We start from the raw sequence: 19,495 nt of genomic DNA, 5'->3' as shown, positions 1-19,495 counted from the left end.
CACTCACATTTTAATTTAATTTTAAATGAAGCTTCTTAAACATTTTAAAAACCATATTTACTTTACATGCAACAATAGTTTAGTTATATATTATAGACTTATAGAAAGAGACCTTCTAAAAACGTTAAAATGTATTACTGGCACGCAAAACCTTAAATTAGAGTGAATAAATGAAAACTCGGCACCCCACTTCTGAAAGGTTGCCGACCCCTGTTATACAGAGTAAACTCAGATTGTTCGTCCTCTCTAACACTGATAGAGAGATATGCACAGCTGTTTGCCCTCCTCCCCAGCTATTAATACATACTCTGGGTAATTAATAAGTAAAAAGTGATTTTATTAAATACAGAAAGTAGGATCTAAGTGGTTCCAAGTAGGAACAGACAGAACAAAGTGAATTACCAAGTAAAATAAAATAAAACACGGAAATCTAAGCCTGATACAGTAATAAAACTGAATACAGATAAACTCTCACCCTCAGAGATGTTTCAATAAGTTTCTTTCACAGACTGGACACCTTCCTAGTCTGGGCACAGTCCTTTCCCCTGGTACAGCCCTTGTTCCAGCTCAGGTGGTAGCTAGGGGATTTCTCATGATGGCTGCCCCCTTTTCTCTGTTCCACCCACTTATATATCTTTTGCATAAGGCGGGAATCCTTTGTTCCTCTGGGTTCCCACCCACCCCTTCTCAATAGAAAAGCACCAGGTTAAAGATGGATTCCAGTTCAGGTGACATGATCACATGTCACTGTAAGACATTACTCACTTGCCAGCACACTTGTATACAGGAAGACTCACAAGTAAAACAGAGCCATCTACAGACAATTGTCCTGGTTAATGGGAACCATCAAGATTCCAAACCACCATTAATGGCCCACACTTTGCATAATTACAATAGGCCCTCAGAGTTATATTTTATATTTCTAGTTTCAGATACAAGAGTGATACATTTATACAAATAGGATGACCACACTCAGTAGATTATAAGCTTTGTAATGATACCTTACAAGAGACCTTTTGCATGAAGCATATTCCAGTTACATTATATTCATACTCATCAGCATACTTTCATAAAATCATATAGAATGCACACACTGTCACTACCTTGTTCCTCTGCTGTATCATCAATTCCACGGTCCCCGATGTAATTCATTTAATGCCTCCTACTGTGATAAACACCTAAAAGGGAAAACAAATACAGGCTGAGGTTACCTTAAATAAGATCTGCTTTGCACAGTGCCACCAAGTAGCTGAACAGTATCATACAGGTTTCAGAGTGGTAGCCGTGTTAGTCTGTATCAGCAAAAAGAACAGGAGTACTTGTGGCACCTTAGAGACTAACAAATTTATTTGAGCATAAGCTTTCGTGGGCTAAAACCATTCCATTATACTTTTGTGTGTTTAGAATCATAGCTGATTAGTATAGCAACAAACAAACAAAAGGCTGCTATTGTTTTGCTTCAGTTGGCACTGCAGAACCAACAAAGCTATGAGAGAGGAAGCTCAATTCTCCTGGGGCACGGACTTTCATTTTGTTCTGGGGTTGTACTACACCGAGGACAAGGGATTCCTGGTCCAGCACTAGGCCTCCTTCGCACTTCTGCAATATAAATGATAATAATAATAATTAGTAGCTGTTAACTCCTAATTGTGTTCCAAATGCAAGGGCAACTCTTTAATTGTAAGCAAAGTATGTTTGATCAGGAAGTAATTGGGGGAGACTATAAATTTAACACCCTGTGGAGCAGAACTGTACTTAAAAACAAAGCAGAGAGGTATAATCTAGTGATGGAACAGGGGCATTTATTCACATTAATCCAGCTGACACTAATTAATTAACTGTACAGATAAATCTGTGTGCTCTTTTAGACATTTATCCCTCAGAGTCAATATTTCCCATTGCTAATGGAAAATGTAAATCAAATCATATTGTTGTTTTATATATAGTTCTAACTCCCACCAATTCAACTATTAGTTTCTTTGCACAAAAACTATGAGAGCATTTCTGGTTCTTCTAGTTCCAGTTCTTCATCTTTTAATGTTGGCTGGAAATGACAGTTTTAGATTCCTCTGCTAAATTATCTAGGATACAGAGTAACAGATGTCTTGAGAATGCAGGAAACACTGGTAGGACAGGAGGTATGTTAGAAACTTTCTTTGGGAAACTAATGGCATATTCATAGCCTTTTGGTGTTGGAATCCTAAATTAATTCACATTAGCATCATATAAAAAAATCACAACTTTTGCAGTCAAAGACTGTTGTCATTTATGTTCAACATCCCCCCTCTCTCTCACACACACATCCATATACCCTGCCATCCCTTCCCCCAAAAAACCCTTTCAAACTTTTCGGTTCCCATGTCATTTTATGAAATCAGGCTTCCTCCATTCAACTCAGATACTTCGGTGATGAAAGCTCACAGGAGTTTAATCATGCATGTTAATGAGATGTCTGGCCACAGTCCAGCAAAACACTTTAAGCCCATGCTTAATTTTAACTACTGAATAGCACTATTGACTATACTGGGATTACTTAAGGTTTTAAAATTTACCATGTGCTTAAGTGCTTTGCAGAATCAAGCCCCTATAGAAATAAATTGATTGATTACATGTTTTGCCTAATATGAGGCAGCAGTCAAGACGGTTTGTTTTTTTTAATGGTTTTCTGGAGGATCACTCCATCATCTCTAAACAACTCTCTCTTGAAAATATTGGGTGTTTTTCCAAAAGATGGACTACAAATCCATAAAAAGACTGCATGGATGGCTTATTTACCACCTGGTTATCAATTGTGACCAGGGTCCGGGAGGCACACTGAGATTGCTTAATCAGAGCAAACTGCAAAGAATGGGGTGGTAGGTGATCCCCAAAACTGGTGGTTATTTCTAATCATTAGATTCACCAATCCAGCAACCAAACAGCTTCTACAATACCTTGCTGGTTACCCAGAAGCCAAAAACACAGCTTCCTTAAAGCAGCTCAACGTAGGCCTCCACCCCAGACATCCAAGTCAAATATGATGAGGATTCCTGAAAATTGTGTTCATCGTATATAAAATTCTACCAAAGGATCGGACACATTACCCACCAGGTCAATGGATATTTCAGATCTTACCCAAATACATGCTTACAGCCAATTCTTATTAACGAAACTAAAATGTATTCAAAAAGAAAAGGAGAGGGAGTATTGGTTAAAAGATCATTATACATACAGTTATGAGTAAAGTTCTTAGGTCACTTTCATAGTAGAAATGTGAGTTTTTGAATTGCAAAAAGTACTTTTCAGAATCAGTTCATCAGGTTATAGTCCAAAATAGGCAAACCATGTCCAATATAAGGGTGATCCAGACTGGAGTCTTGAGGAGACTTAAAGTCCCCTGACGAAACTTAAGCAGATCTCAGATACAGGATCAGGGCCCTAGAATACATTTATAGACCTCCGGTGGGCTATGATAATCTCTTGACAGCAGATATTCATTGGGTGAAGAATAGTGGCTTTGAAGTAAAACCTTCTATTTCCTATGTATACAAGGTAATTAGTTGCATTTATCAGCATAAGGTAATTATCCCTTAAGCAGTTCATAGACAGTTTACTACAAATTTCAAAGAGAAACATAGACAGTGATATTATTACACCCAATTTCCATCTTAATGTTAATATCCCCTTTTGATCTCTGAATCAATAAGAACATAAGAGAGGCCATACTGGGTCAGACCAAAGGTCCATCTAGCTCAGTATCCTGTGGTCCAATAGAGCCCAATGCCCGGTGCCCCAGAGGGAATGAATAAAACAGGTAATCCTCAAGTGATCCAAGTGAATCCTCAAGTCACTTGGAACTGACTTGGTTCCAAGTGCCTAGTCAGTGACTTCTACCAGTTCAGCAGTTTGACTTGCTTTAAAGCTTGGCAGCAAAGCTGTACTGGTGAATATTATTTTTTGTATTTAATTTAAATGGTTTTAATAGATTATAATAAATTTAGGCCTTAAATTTCAAAGTTAATTTACAATAGGTTTATTTTTAAAAATTGAACCTCTACTTAATTTAAATATAACATTTTAAAAAACAATCTGATTTTGATTAAAAAAAAAATAATAATTGATTTTTATCCACCCTGTTCCATGGCGTTTGCATCCTCCAGGAGCCTGCAGTCACTTCTCTCGGCCACTCCCCATCCACCCTTTGCTGAGCTCAGTGCTAGAAATTCAATCTCTTTTGAACTTTCTCTGTAAACTGATCCCTCTGGCCCCTGGCCATTGCTGCTGCTTTGTCCTGGAGCAGCCCCTTCACCCCCCTCAAACTGAGGGGGAGGCCAGGCAGTGGCACCAAGGCCACCTGCACCAAGGGTTTTCAGTTCCATCGGGGCTCCAGAGCACGGTGGGGGTGCCTTTGCCCATGTATCTGCTCTGGTGACCTACGCTCTGTACATGTGAATAGCAGAAGCACTTTGCCAGGCAGGGAGCTGGCTGCAGAGAGAACCGGACTCAGATTCTCCGCTCTCTCATCATCTGGATAAAGGTGATGAGAGAGCGGAGAATCTGAGTCCGGTTCCCTCTGCAGCCAGCTCCCTGCCTGGGCAAAGTGCTTCTGCTATTCACAGTACAGAGTGCAGGTTGCCAGAGCAGACACATGGGCAAAGGCACCCCCACCATGCTAAAGCACCTTGAGGGGACACGCTGCAAGGTTGTTGGAGAGGTGGTGGGCTGCCACTGGGCTGGCAGGGTGCTGCCTTAATGTCTCCGCAAGATCCTCTGGGGTGTGGGGTGCTGCTCCAAGAGTGGGAGATATAGACACGGGGAGCACCGCTGGGGCTGCTCGCTGAGTTGAAGATAGTTGAGTTGAAGATAAAGGATAGTAACAAACAGGAACCATCTGGTTAGTTGTTAAGCTCTAACAAGATATAGGTAAACACAGACCAATACAATCACTACTTTCTTCCAGTTCTTCTAAGAATACAAGTCTACATTTCAAAGCTCTACTCAATCTAATATGGCTTGGCTCAGGGCATGACTACACTAGAAACTTCAAAGCGCTGTCGCAGGAACGCTCCCACAACAGTGCTTTGAAGTGCGAGTATAGTCGCGTGTGAACACTAGGAGAGAGGTCTCCCAGCGCTCCTGATAATCCACCTCCACGAGAGGATTAGCTCCGAGTGCAGGGAGCGCGGGTCCCAGCATTTGGACCCTGTTTACACTAGGGCTTTTCACACCCCTGAGCCAGCAAGTTAGAGCGCTATAAAATGTAAGTGTAGACAAGCCCTCAGTGTCACGCAGGTGGAAAAGCAAACCTTTTTCAGATGTATGAATCTGCAGTTGAGATTGTGTTCATTATCACTGACCAGCGACTGCCAGCAACATCCATTTTATACTGACAGCTCACTGATCTCATTGCATATTTCCTGAGGAGAGATGAAAAGCCTTTTTCCAGTTTGAGAAGTAAAAGACAAAGAGGATCAATGTGATGTTGTAAAGTAAAACCCAAACAGTCACTGGATTTTTCATGGAATTCTGACATATGCATTAACTTCATATAATGGAATTGTAAGAAAACATCATAATGCCCAACTGAAGTTTGTAAATGTCTTCATGTTCTTAAAGTTTATAGTTCCAATTTTGATGGAAAGGCCCTGAAAGGACAGAACAAACATCTCGTATGTTTCAAGGCTTTGACTTTCATCTTCTAGGTGTTAACATTCTCTGTGATTGTTCTCATCTTCAGGTGTCCTTTCTGTACCCACCATTTGTTACACCTATTGTGAAGACTTATTACATACAAAAAAAAGGCTTGTCAACATCCTTCAAAGTCTTCCCAATGGGCAATTCCATGAAATAGTTGGTACTGTGCATTTGAAATTCACAAAATGACCTCTTCCTTTTTCTCTTTTCTGTTTTCATTTTTTAATTTCTTTCCCCACAATATCAAAGTTACCCAAATGAAACTTTTAAAAGCATCTCCCTTATAGAATGAGTCAAGCCGCTGTTCATTATCTTCTGAAAAAGTAATTTTTAAAAGCTATTTTTACTGATGATGTAAATATCATAGAATCATAGAATCATAGAATATCAGGGTTGGAAGGGATCTCAGGAGGTCATCTAGTCCAACCCCCTGCTCAAAGCAGGACCAATTCCCAACTAAATCATCCCTCCCAGGAAGGAGATTCCACCACCTCCCTAGGTAATGCATTCCAGTGCTTCACCACCCTCCTAGTGAAATAGTGTTTCCTAATATCCAACCTAGACCTCCCCCTCTGCAACTTGAGACCATTGCTCCTTGTTCTGTCATCTGCCACCACTGAGAACAGCCGAGCTCCATCCTCTTTGGAACCCCCCTTCAGGTAGTTGGAGGCTGCTATCAAATCCCCCCTCATTCTTCTCTTCTGCAGACTAAACAATCCCAGTTCCCTCAGCCTCTCCTCATAAGTCATGTGCTCCAGATCCCTAATCATTTTTGTTGCCCTCCGCTGGACTCTTTACAATTTTTCCACATCCTTCTTCTAGTGGGGGGCCCATAACTGGACACAGTACTCCAGATGAGGCCTCACCAATTTCGAATAAAGGGGAACGATCACGTTCCTCGATCTGCTGGCAATGCCCCTACTTATACAGCCCAAAATGCTGTTAGCCTTCTTGGCAATAAGAGCACACTGTTGACTCATATCCAGCTTCTCGTCCATTGTGATTCCTAGGTCCTTTTCTGCAGAACTGCTACCTAGCCATTCGGGCCCTAGTCTGTAGCAGTGCATGGGATTCTTCCGTCCTAAGTGCAGGACTCTGCACTTGTCCTTGTTGAACCTCGTCAGGGTTTTTTTTGGCCCAATCCTCTAATTTGTCTAGGTCCCTCTGTATCCGATCCCTACCCTCTAGTGTATCTACCACGCCTCCTAGTTTAGTGTCATCTGCAAACTTGCTGAGAGTCCAGTCCACGCCATCCTCCAGATCATTAATAAAGATATTAAACAAAACCGGCCCCAGGACCGACCCTTGAGGCACTCCGCTTGAAACTGGCTGCCAACTAGACATGGCAGCTGGTTTCAAGTGGAGTGCCCCAAGGGTCGGTTTTATTTCTTTCGTTTTTTTTACTTATAGTGTAAAAAAGTCTAGTCTTCAAATATTTTTCATATGGTTTCACATTCCGTTCCCTTGAGAGGCACCATCACACTTAATGGGGACATTCTGCCATGTAGTTACAAGCAAGCTCAGAACTACATTTAAACAGTTAGAACACACACTTTAGTACAGTCAGTATCAAATAACCCGTTAGTTGTCTTTGATCCTTTTGTGATTTCCTGTTGTAATTGTGTGGAACTGAAAGGGGGGAAAAAAAAGACCTCTTCACATTGCAATATACATAACCCTCCCCAGAAACCCTTCCACAAATATTTAATTCATAACAATAAAAACCTCACATTTCTTTATTACTAACTAAAAAAATAAAGATTCAAGTTTTGTCTGTCACCTTCTTTATAGTCAGAAGCATCTGAGACATAGGAAGAAAGTATTAAATGAAATGCTTAAATATCTTTTAATGTGTCTGTAGTACCTCACCTAGACATTTATGGTCCAATCCTACAGAGTGTCTCACAATTCTGTTAATGCTGCAAGGAAATGGCTCCAGTTCTTACAAAACTAAAGACTTAATTCAGTCCCAGTATACTTACTATCTATTACAGATTAAATATATTTATATTCTATATTGAAACTATTTGTGCTTAAAGTTAAGCAGGTGTTTAAATGCTTTGCGAAATTGGGAGCCTATATAGGAAATAAGGCCTTGATCCTACAAAAGTTTATGTATGTGCTTAACATTACTACTATTAGTTGTCCCATGGAAATAAAATACATGTATAAATGTTTGCAGGACTGGGGACTAACTTGAATTATGTGGAGTCTGTTGGGAGCTGTTTCCTTTTTACAGGCAAACTCTCTGTATGATGAATCATTGCTGTTATGTGTTGATCCTTCCTGCAATGGTAACAGGCTAGTTAATTAGTTAACAGCTTGACTTTTACCTAAGCTGGCTTGGTCTATTTCTTGTGGTCTTTTGAATGTCTGCCTAATTAGCTTTCAAATCCCTGGAGACCGTGTAAACATTCAGTCAGCTTCTGCCTTTTGAGCCTAGCAATTTCTGACTTTAAAATGATTCCCAGTTTGCAAATTCAATACATCAGTAATACAATATGTGAGTAATAGATAAAATTGTTAACCTCATCACACATAGTATTTCCTCTCATTCTCAGTATTGTTCAATGAAACCTTAAAAGTAAGTTTTAAAAACTCTCTGTGTAAAAGGGGGGGAAATACCACTCTTTAAATAACAGCATCTCTGTGACTGAAAGAGCTATTTTCAAAAAAAGAGAAAGAAGAACAGGAGTACTTGTGGCACCTTAGAGACTAACAAATTTATTAGAGCATAAGCTTTCGTGGACTACAGCCCACTTCTTCGGATGCATAGAGAATGGAACATATATTGAGGAGATATATATACACACATACAGAGAGCATAAACAGGTGGGAGTTGTCTTACCAACTCTGAGAGGCCAATTAATTAAGAGAAAAAAAAAAACTTTTGAAGTGATAATCAAGCTAGCCCAGTACAGACAGTTTGATAATAAGTGTGAGAATACTTACAAGGGGAGATAGAGTCAATGTTTGTAATGGCTCAGCCATTCCCAATCCTTATTCAAACCGGAGTTGATTGTGTCTAGTTTGCATATCAATTCTAGCTCAGCAGTCTCTCTTTGGAGTCTGTTTTTGAAGTTTTTCTGTTGTAATATAGCCACCCGCAGGTCTGTCACTGAATGACCAGACAGGTTAAAGTGTTCTCCCACTGGTTTTTGAGTATTTTGATTCCTGATGTCAGATTTGTGTCCATTAATTCTTTTGCGTAGAGACTGTCCGGTTTGGCCAATGTACATGGCAGAGGGGCATTGCTGGCACATGATGGCATATATCACATTGGTAGATGTGCAGGTGAACGAGCCCCTGATGGTATGGTATGTTCACCTGCACATCTACCAATGTGATATATGCCATCATGTGCCAGCAATGCTCCCTGCTCACCATGCATGATTTACATACCTCTAACATGTCACCCTTTTATTCACGTCCTCTCTGAACTAAATAAGACTAATATATTTTGTGGCTGTCTCTGGAGCCATTCTATTACTTCTAGACCTTTTTGGAGATAGACGGACCAGTAGTGAACACATCCAGTGAAATTCTGGCCCCTCGGAAGTCAGTTCGAGTTTTGCTATTAACCTCAATGCCCATACAATACATGATATATTGCTGTTACAAACAGTTACTTGGTGTCCATATCACAACATCTAGGCTGCTACCCATACAACCACATATATTTACAGTTATCTTCATTTAATGATGTTACAGAATACTTGTTTGCCCACTGATGTGCCGTGCTGTTGATATATAATGCAGAGTGACATAATGTGCTCAATAAGGCCTTCTGAAATAAGACACTAGCTGGAATTTTCACCTAGCAGCCATATGCCGTATAACTAATGAGCAAATGAAGTGTTTAATTAATAACCCTTCTGAGAAATAAAAGTTTAAAACAGTAAATTCATGCTGTGGCTACTTAGAACTACACCTGATGAGCACTGTCATTTTTCTCTTCATGAGCCGGAGGTTCCTATTTTTCTTCTTTTCTTCCTGCTGGGTATGGAAGCTTTAGAAACTAAATGGTTGTTAATTTAATTAGTAATTCATTTGCATACATTAGCTTACTTAGCACATCAACCTTCTGTGTCCAGTGTATTTAATGAAAGGTCTGCTTGGTCTTTTCAATATTCTTTGTTTTTTACTTGTATGTACAACTAATCAAATTTTATACTGTGGGTGTTCTGATTATGGTTTGTAAACATTTACTGGGGAACTTTAAATGTAGGGTTACTTAAGTAACATTTTCTGGTTGTCATTTTAGTTACAAGCTTTAGAAATTGCCTGTTGTTTTTGTGAGCTGAAGGGGAAACAAAATGCTAATTGTCATTTTGGCTTTTTATGAACAATATCCAGGAGGGAACATCTGTCTTTGTACAGAAAAGCAGCTCTTTAAGGCCAATTACTATAATGAGTTACATATGAGTAACAGGATTTTTACCAGGGGATGTAAAGGTACAAATATGCATTACAGCAGGAATATTATAGCAGAATATTTCTGCAGTTCACATAAACTCATTCTCGCCCATGCAAAATGTTTACTTTCTCCCCAAATCCATGAAGATCAAGCAAGTCTGAAGTCATTTGTTGAAAGAAACATTATACAGTACATCTGAGCTAACCAGGGAACAAGCATGGTGCAAGTCTGACTTGCAATTGTTTAGTTTTATTCTTCATTATGTTACAGTGGTATCCAAAGGTTCCAGTCAAATTGTACTGTAATAGGAAGCTGAATAAATATATTTTTATTGGGCCTTTTGGGCGCTAATATAAATAAAAATAAATCCTACCATTACAGAAGTCACAGTTGCACTCGTTTTCTTCACAGGTTAATGCAGATGTCCTCTTAGTGCTTTAAAAACGTATCAGAAGGTATGGTCCCTGCCCACACCAGCTTACAGTTTATTGTATTCTTTATCTGTATTATTGTAGCACCTAGAATCCTCAGTCATAGACCAGAATCCCATTGTGCTGGGCGCTGTACAAAGACAAAACAAAAAACAGTCCCTGTCCCTGGGAGCTTAAAACAAGAGTGGTAGCTATAATTGTGGGGTTTGTGATAATGGAGTCCTATGTCCTTATTCACCAAAGCATTTCAGCATGTACTTTCCGAATGTGTGTATGCCACATTGACGTCACTAGTTATGTGTTTAAAGTTCAGTATGTGCTAAAGGGCTTTGCTCAGTTGGGGCCTTTCACAACTGGACTGAAACCACTCTACTGTTTCACATATAGTAGACCACTGAACATTGATCACTACAAACATTGGCAAAATTCCCACCTGTGACCCATAGGTGAAAGGCCCCCAGTATTGTGGGCTTGGGTCATCCAGGCTTCTCAGCCAGTTCTGGTCTCTGCTCCCGCTGCATCATACAGACAGATAAATACAGAGCGCATTTTGAAACTACAAACAAAAGGGTATTAATAATTTATAGAGCCGGATCCTCAGCTGGTGTAAATGGACATAATTCCATTTAAATCAATATGGATACAGTGATGTACGTCCTCTGACTCATAATGTTTTTCTTTGTGTAAATAGAATTTAGAAGTTCAGTTTTGGATGATTTCTCATTTTATCTTAAGATCTTTGTCTTCTTCCTCTGTATGCCTTACACCATGTACTGATTTCTTATAATATCAAATGGATTCTGATGCCACAGCCAGGTCCAGAAATTGCTTGGTCAAACACAAATTTTAAAGACTGCTTCCATCAATGCAAATGAGAGTGTATGCATTCACTTCCACATCAGCCGAAATCCTTTAATAGCAAAAAAAAAAAAAAGCCTCTTCCCCTTTGAAAATCACTTTTCTCTGAGGAAATGGAAACTAAACACATTTTCTTTCTTAAAATTTTTACTTGAATTTGTGACATTTAAGAGATTGTATCTGTTGGAGATAGCTGTGTCTTCTAGTCTTTCTTTGAAGTACTGGGAAGTTTGGAGCGCCAGTTATTAAAGAACTTTTTTAGCTATTAAGTTGGAGCTAGCAAAGGGTTTGTATCTTTTTAGTGATCTCTTTTAGTCAGTATTGACTTTCCTTTTTTGTTGTTGTTTCAGTTAAACTTGTATTATCAAAGAGACTGACACTTGGGGAGTGTACATACATGGGTCTCTTTTCCTTTTAGTCTTTGTCTTATAATTCTTTATTGGAAGTTACTGTACTTATAACTAATGTGCTAGGGGGCTCTCTAATGCGGGGGGAATTTCATTCTCTCTTTGCTCTTTTGTGTTTCCTCTGCTGCGGGTCCTGAGTGTTTTAGCTCTGTTATACACATTTTAAACTAATTAAAAATGTAAAAACCATTCTTTGAAATGCAGGAAAATTAATCTGCAGCTTTTGTCCCCTGGCTACTCACCAGAGCTGTAAAAATACTAAAAACTGTCATGACAGCAATCATTTATTGGGAGTAGGGGAGTACTTTGTCTTTTCCAGCTGCAGCAACTGCCTTTCCTACCATAGTAGAGTTATTCCTCTTGGTAGCACCACTGAAGGCCCCAGAGAATTACTTTTCATGCTCTATTAATGATCTACAATGACTGAGCTCATCAGGTTGGAACCTATTTGGGGAAGAACAAGAGCAATGAATGATTAAAGTTAAACCCTATAATTTAGAAAGGACAGCCTGGATTTAAATAGAGGCGGGATAATTTGTATGACCCAAACTCATATTTGCTTGTTAAGATGGGATAATCAGTTCTCATGCTTCAGGGCATCAGATATTTCCCACCAGGGTCAGGACACCAGGAAGAGGGTATTATTGGTGTATTATTTGGCCAGGAAGGATGTTCATGTTCCTCTGAAGCATCACACATAGGCCACTATTAGAGGTCGGATATCAGACTGGATGGCATGGTAATCCAATCTGGTAAGGTAAACCCAGACCCTCAAAAGTATTTAGGCACCTTACTCCCAATGATTTAGTCTATACATGGAGGAGGGAGAGCAAACTGATGTAGTAATAGACATAGAAAATATTATATAATGCCATCTTGCACCTTCTCCTAGCATTTTTAATACAATGATCTTATAGCACTTTACAAACATTCATTAATTAAGCCTAACATGACTCCAATACTGCAGAGATGGTAGTGGTTTTAAGACCATATCTAGATATAATTCACCTATGTGAGGTAGGTAATTATTATTATATCCATTTTACACCTGGGTAGCAATCTTAAATGCCTTGCTCCTAATAAAATTATGGGGGATAAGGAGCGGAGGCTGGAGGGCCAGGCTCATTCATTCATATATTTTTTTGGTCTTGATTCCCAGGATGACAAATGAACTGAATAAAAAAATGTCTTGCACAGTGCAGAAAATGTAGCATTATCCCTAACGGGATCATCGGTGTTAACAGCGATCTCCTGATAACTGATAGCAGCCATGCTTTGAGAGAGTCCACAACCCTAGCAAGCAATGTACTCTGCCAAACAAATTTCAGTCTGGAGAGTGCTGATAACCTGGGCATATCAACCTAAAAGGTACCATAGGGAACAAACATGCATTGCAGTGGTTGAGTGGAAGAGAATCCGATTCAAGAGAAGGGATAAAGTAGATGCAATGGATTGAGTTGACTTTACACAACTGGTAGTGTGGGATTTTTATCAGTGACTTCAGTGGGAGCAGAGTTAGGCCAATGCTGAGCACTTTTGAAAACCTCACCTCTGATAGTATGAGTCTTTGATATGTGCCCATTTCTTTAATGAACACTATACATTTTGTTTCATTTTCAAACCATTCCAGTGTCTTTAAAATCAGAGTCGTATACTCTTTGCAGTAGCCAGCCATTATGTTACCAGCAATAGCTTCCACATAGCTATGAGCATTAGAAGCTATTGTATTTTGAGAGGACACATTGACCAGGGCAGTGGTTTTATTACCTGTTGTTTTAAAAGATAAAACATGCGAGAGGACCTTTAATTTCCACCAGAAAAACCACCGGGGACCTCATCACAATGTCTCATTAGACGAGTGGCAAGTGTAGCAACCATTACTTCTCCCACCACCCGCAAGTACTGAAGTGTTAGTACTGGGCAGATTTTAAGTTCGATTTTGGGAGATGAGCCCACCATGGTCTGGCCTAGTGGCAAAAACGGCTGCCATCTGAGTTACAAAGACATCCCAAAATACTTGACAGTCTGAATGTGGCAGCAAGAGGATTTAGAGCTTGCTCACAGTGAAATCTAATTGATAGCGTTTCAACAAGAGCGTTCCAATCGGCACTTCCCTTCAGGAAGAAGCAATATAAGAACATTTGGAAAAGATAATCTGTATTTAGGATTGAAAATTTTAAAACCAATTATAACCCGTTAAATCAAGTGCATTTTGCACAGAAGGCTTAAATCTCATTTTCCCTTATATGTATTATTCATACATTATTATTGTGATTTGTTTTCTCTTTCAGGGCCTAATCTTCCCAAGGCTCAAGTTAAAACAGCATCACTTGGATTAGCTGGAAAAGCACGATCCCCTCTGCTTCCAGTCTCGGTGCCAACAGCCCCAGAAGTGTCAGAAGAGGGCCACAAACAGACAGAGGATCCAGCTAACGTAAGAACAATCTTAAAAAAAAAAAAAAAAAAAGAGTCTCATCGCAAACCGTATTAACTTTAAGTGCAGGGTCATAGCTGTAAATCATATTCTGTCCAATCACTTTAGTTGAACAGCTTCATCTCTGCCTACTTGATGTATTAGGTTATACCAGTGAGTAGCAATTAAGGCACAACAGGTCTCATCCAAAGCCTGCTAGCGTGAGTAAGATTCTTTCTGTTGACTTCAGTGGCCTTTGGATCTGGGCCTGTGTCTGATGCAGATAGACAGATAACCTGTGTTCTGTGCACCTATAATTCATATTGCTATTTACATGATCTCTTTTGTACCTATTGAGAGATCAAAACAATTCTAGTTGTCAAGCATAGGATCCAGAAGGAGAAAGGGACCGATGGAAGAGAGAATGAATGAGAAAACTGATGTCAGAAAAAATAAGTTAAGGAATAAAAGATTATAAAGTAATACCAGACAATGAAGAGAAAAAAATAATGTGAAAGGGATAGGTAAGATGAAAAGAAAGGATCAGAAGGAAAAGATGTCTGAAAAAATAATCAGAAAATGTAGAACAATCCCATTAACTCCTATTAAGAGTCTTAGACACAGTACTTTACGAAAGGTGAAGAAAGAGCAAAAGAAACTAAATAAAAAGGAAAAAAATAAGGGAGACAGACTGTTACGTACAATCTATTTTCATTTCCTAGCATGTGAAAGTGGCTTACTATGCATCACGAGACAGGTTCATCTGGCATCTTGTTACCTAATCCTCTTATGTTTGAAACCTTGGGGAAGGGAAAAAGCAAGAAATCTGTTTTTGACATGCACAGAGAGATTTTTGGTCTGCTGCCCATATAAATGTAGGACAGTTAAATTATGTTCCCTTTTATTGTTAGTAGTATCATAAGCAATGCGCTATTGTGTTGTTATGAGAGAATTCTTCTCACGTTATGTTAGAGTAAAGGCGGTCAAAGTGTGGAACCATCTCCAAAAAAGAGGTTTTTATTACTTGACCCTTTCCTAACCCAGTAGCTTTTTTTCTAGTGATGCCTATGCTTCCAGTGGCTCTTTGTAATGATGATAATGCTTAGCACTGACTCCTATAAATGCATATCTAGTTGCAGGATTGATGCCCTGGTGCTTTTATCCACAGATCTCAAAGCTCTTTCCAAAGCAGATAAGATAAATATCCTCGTCTAACTAAATAAGTTACTTTTCAAAGTGGCATTTACTCCCCTTGCTGTGTTTTTTTTTTTTTCCTGATTCTGGCAATCACCTGGACCTTCAGTCAACAAGTGTAACATGATTCCATGATTGAGAGTCTAACCCTACATCAGCAATGGGACTGAAACCACCAGTGCTTGGAATAAAATGTAGTGCTGAGCCAGCGCACCAGTGGGTAAAATCCATTACTGAACAATGTGGTCACAGAGCAGTCCTGTGGTTTACTGCAGCCTATTTCTTTGAACTTCTTCCAAGTCCTACTGGCTCTACCGCATAGAGGAGATAAGGGACATGGAGTCTTGTATTGGGGGGAGAGAAATGAAAATGACTTCTTTGGTAAAATTACTGACATAAAGAGTAATTTAGCACAGAACATTTGATAACATGAAATGCTATTTCGGCTCTAAATATCTTAGAACAGCAGCGCAATTTATTTCCCAAGAGGGACACGTTTCAAACTCAGCAAGTGTGTGAGCACTTATAGGAAATAATGGCACAGGAGTTAATAGGCTCTTCAGGTAGTCAGAGTTTTGGGGGCAGGGGGGTGAATTGTGGGAGTTTTTAAAGTTTATTTCTGCAGAGGCACGATTATGCTATTGGATTCTTAACTCTGTCCAGACCTTTAGGCTGCAGATTTCCCACAGTGCTTTCAAATCATTTCCTTTGAAAAGTCCACATAAATAACTAGTGTTTGAGTTCTGACTCCGTGAATCCAAAGCAGAGATGCATTCATTTTACTCTTGTCTCAATAACTTTTGAGGTCAGTGGTTCCCAATGATAGGTACATTTGCCAGTTATTTAAGGTTTCATGACAGATACTCAGTTGGCTGTCCTCTGTATACCCCCCCCCCACACACACACACACAAACTTCTGTCACAGACCCTAATACTGAACACCTCCTGCAAGGCACTGAATGCCCTCAAATCCCATTAACAGCAATGGTAAGAGTTAAGACTCTCTGGCTATAGTGGGAGTTGGGAGCGCTCAGCTCCTTGCAGAATCAGGCCCTTCATTATGAACTCCAGGAGCAGCCTCTGTAGTGCATCCCAGTGCACCATGGCTGCATTGCCATTCATTCAGTCAGTCTCATGCCATTCTGCAATAATCCAAGATTTGGAGTATTGCAAGCAACATTGCTGGTGGGGAGGCATATACAGAGTTTGGTCCTTGAGTTCACCAACTAGATATATAGGAGAGGAGGTTGCTGACTGCAGTGGAAGAGGAGCAAGGAGGTGACTGGGTCTCAGTTGGGCGAAGTGATGAATCTGAGAACAACTGTTTTAATGTGTTGTTTCAAGTGGCTCTATCCCTGCTTGTCATTTCTGTGTCCTTTAAAACAGACTTTTGGTTAGAGCTCACATTGACTATTGATTTGGGTTTTTTGCAGGTATATGAACAGGATGATCTGAGTGAACAAATGGCCAGTTTGGAGGGGCTAATGAAGCAACTTAATGCTATTACAGGCTCGGCCTTCTAACAGCTGTTGATGAATAGATAAATTGTATTATCCAGGAACATTGCAGCATACAAGTACTTCATATACACCACACACATACACAACCCCATAAAACCACCCTTTCTTCAGTACCATTCATCCAACGTAAGGAAGATTCTTGATGAGTCCTAAAAAATAAATAACTAAAAATACGCTACATTACTGTAGATCAAGCATCTAAAGCAATGAAAGTGTGGCCCTTGCAAATAAGTGAAACAACGACAGCAAAGCCCGAGGTGATGCCACTTGATTGCTCATTTTGATCTGCTTGCCTTTGTAATACTTGAGGTGTCACGACTATCTCACATTTTACTTAATAGAGGTGTGTAGTTCTTGGTGAAAATCTAGTTTTACGTCATTCAAATGTATTTTTAAGCATATACCATGCCATAATTTGTCAGTGTGGAAGTTCACTCTTCATGTTTTTTGTTTTTGTTTTTTATATACTTTTTTGATACGAAAGCACCCGTAACAAATAATCACGACATAGCACCAAAGGATTGGAAGTGTTACCAACAGCACAAAACAAGACAAATAACTCCCATTTCTTTTGTAACTTCAATCACTCATCCTGCGCAAGCAGTGTGCATTAGCGAGTTGCTGTAAAGTCCACCCATTTTTGCAAGTATTTGGAAATCCTCCCATAGGTAACATTTTATATCTGGGAACATAAAAATAATCTGCATTGGTGGCATGCTGCCAGCTGCCGTATACTTACAAAAAGAGGGTATGATATGCAATCTTCTCTGACACACAGTAATGATGTGCTTAAGCTTGGACTAGAACACTTCTAAATATGGGTGGCCTTTGTGCCATACTGCACCGGGATGACATCTGAAAGCTCCTCCAAGACCACCTTTCGCAGCAGCAAGAGGAAAATGGGTGAAGTTCCTCCCACCCTTTCTCTACTGCTCCACCTCTTCTTTGAGACTCCTCAGTTCCATGAACTCTGTGATTCAGTCACCAATGACTTCTTCTTAACTCAGTGGAGGCTGCGGAAATTGGAAAGCAACCCTAGGTCAGGCACAGTGGAAGATAAGACGTATTGGTTAGCAGTGATGGACACAGCACAGTTTTTACAGACAAGCAACAGATTCAAGAAAATGAACTAAGAAGCTGGTGCATAATTGGGAAACAAATTACAGGTGCTTGATGGCAGTAGGATAGTCCTTGTTCAGTCATAGTTAAAAAACAGCCAACCAACCAACCAACCAACCAACCACAATTTAGCATCAGGACACTGATGTGAACTTAGAGGAACCTTTTCAGTGTTCTCCCCCCTCTTCTAGTAGTCTAGCTTCATATTACAGTGTTTATTGATAACTATAACTGTTTGAATTGACTAAATTTTGTGAGCATACTTTTTATTGCTGAATTTTCAGCTGCATTCAGAGTTAATCCCTGTTTATGCAGCTGAATCACCAAAAGGGAACTAATTTGCATATTTATCAGTTAGGCGGCTGCAAAACCCAATAAGAGAGTTTCAGATGAATTACTCCATTCAGTTCTGCCTTTGATTTCAAGCTTGAGTAGGTCATAATTTTAAAAGAGCACGGAAGGGCTGGGATCTTTACAACCTAATAGTTCCTTTTATTAGGTGGGTAATTATATGTGAATCCCTGAATAAAATATTTTGAGTAAAATGGCACTGTAACAGAAGTAATAATTCAGATTATTTTCTACAGTCATGTATTGGGGAGGAAATCAAATGCAAAGGATGGAATTCAAATGCTTCATTAGGAACTCTAGTGTGTTTGTGAAAATGTTTCTTACCAAAATATATTTTTATTCAATTGACTAAGATTTCAGTCAGATATTTCCTAAGAGTTAAGGAAGTCATATCTGTGTGAGAAGTTGAGTTTTTATGTTCTGTCAGATTTGTAACTAAGAACTTCCACTGAAAACAAAGCAAGCAAATCTGTCATGATGACAACCAAATTCATATTCCTGGTATTGGATCCCATGATGTCCCAGCCTACTATCTTGTTTCTGCAAGGCAGGTTCGAATACACCTTTCTGAAAAAGAGCCTCTTCCCTGCTAGCAGAGATTGTCAGTTATTTTGAAATAGGTCCATAGGACCAAATTTTGCACTCTCTTATCCTGGAGTAAGGCTGAGGTACTCTGGAAAACAGGATCTGACTCATAGGACTTTAACGAGGGGCTTTTAATCATAGAACATTAACCCCAAACTGAATATATTCATGGTACAAAATTATCTAAAATATGTGATGGATAAACCTCAAAAGTTTTGACAACTGGATTTTGTTTGGATAAGCAACCAAATATTCAGATGCTTATTTGAACATTGGTTATTGTGTTGGCTGTTCTGTGGCATAGATTATTATATCCATTTTGTGAATGCAACTCCCACTGATTTAAATGTTAGACCCTTGTATGTCTGCAAAATTGGTCTGGATTTCTCTTGAGAACAGCCTTTCTTGTGAATTCTAAAGCATTTCCATCTCTATACTCAGCCAGAAACTGGAAATGAAAAAAGAAATGCAAAATTTCAGAACCTGAAGAAGATCCAGAACAAGTTTGGTTTTAGATATCTGTGAGT

General features: G+C 39.4%; 1 protein-coding gene across 1 annotated transcript in view; it reads left to right on the top strand.

Moving 5' to 3' along the window:
* DCC (DCC netrin 1 receptor) overlaps positions 1 to 17,286 on the top strand; it is a 943,937-nt gene extending 926,651 nt beyond the window's left edge. The window contains exons 28-29 of the mRNA XM_054032598.1: positions 14,078 to 14,220; positions 16,827 to 17,286. Of these exons, the coding sequence (XP_053888573.1) occupies positions 14,078 to 14,220; positions 16,827 to 16,916 (233 nt within the window). The 3' untranslated portion in view covers positions 16,917 to 17,286. The remainder of the gene's footprint in view (positions 1 to 14,077; positions 14,221 to 16,826) is intronic.
* The last annotated feature ends 2,209 nt before the right edge of the window (positions 17,287 to 19,495 follow it).

The sequence above is a fragment of the Malaclemys terrapin genome, chromosome 6 (genome assembly GCF_027887155.1).
Source record: "Malaclemys terrapin pileata isolate rMalTer1 chromosome 6, rMalTer1.hap1, whole genome shotgun sequence".
In the NCBI taxonomy this organism is placed as follows: Eukaryota; Metazoa; Chordata; order Testudines; family Emydidae; genus Malaclemys; species Malaclemys terrapin.
Note: the sequence above shows the minus strand (reverse complement) of the source record. Positions and strands in the feature narration are given on the sequence as shown.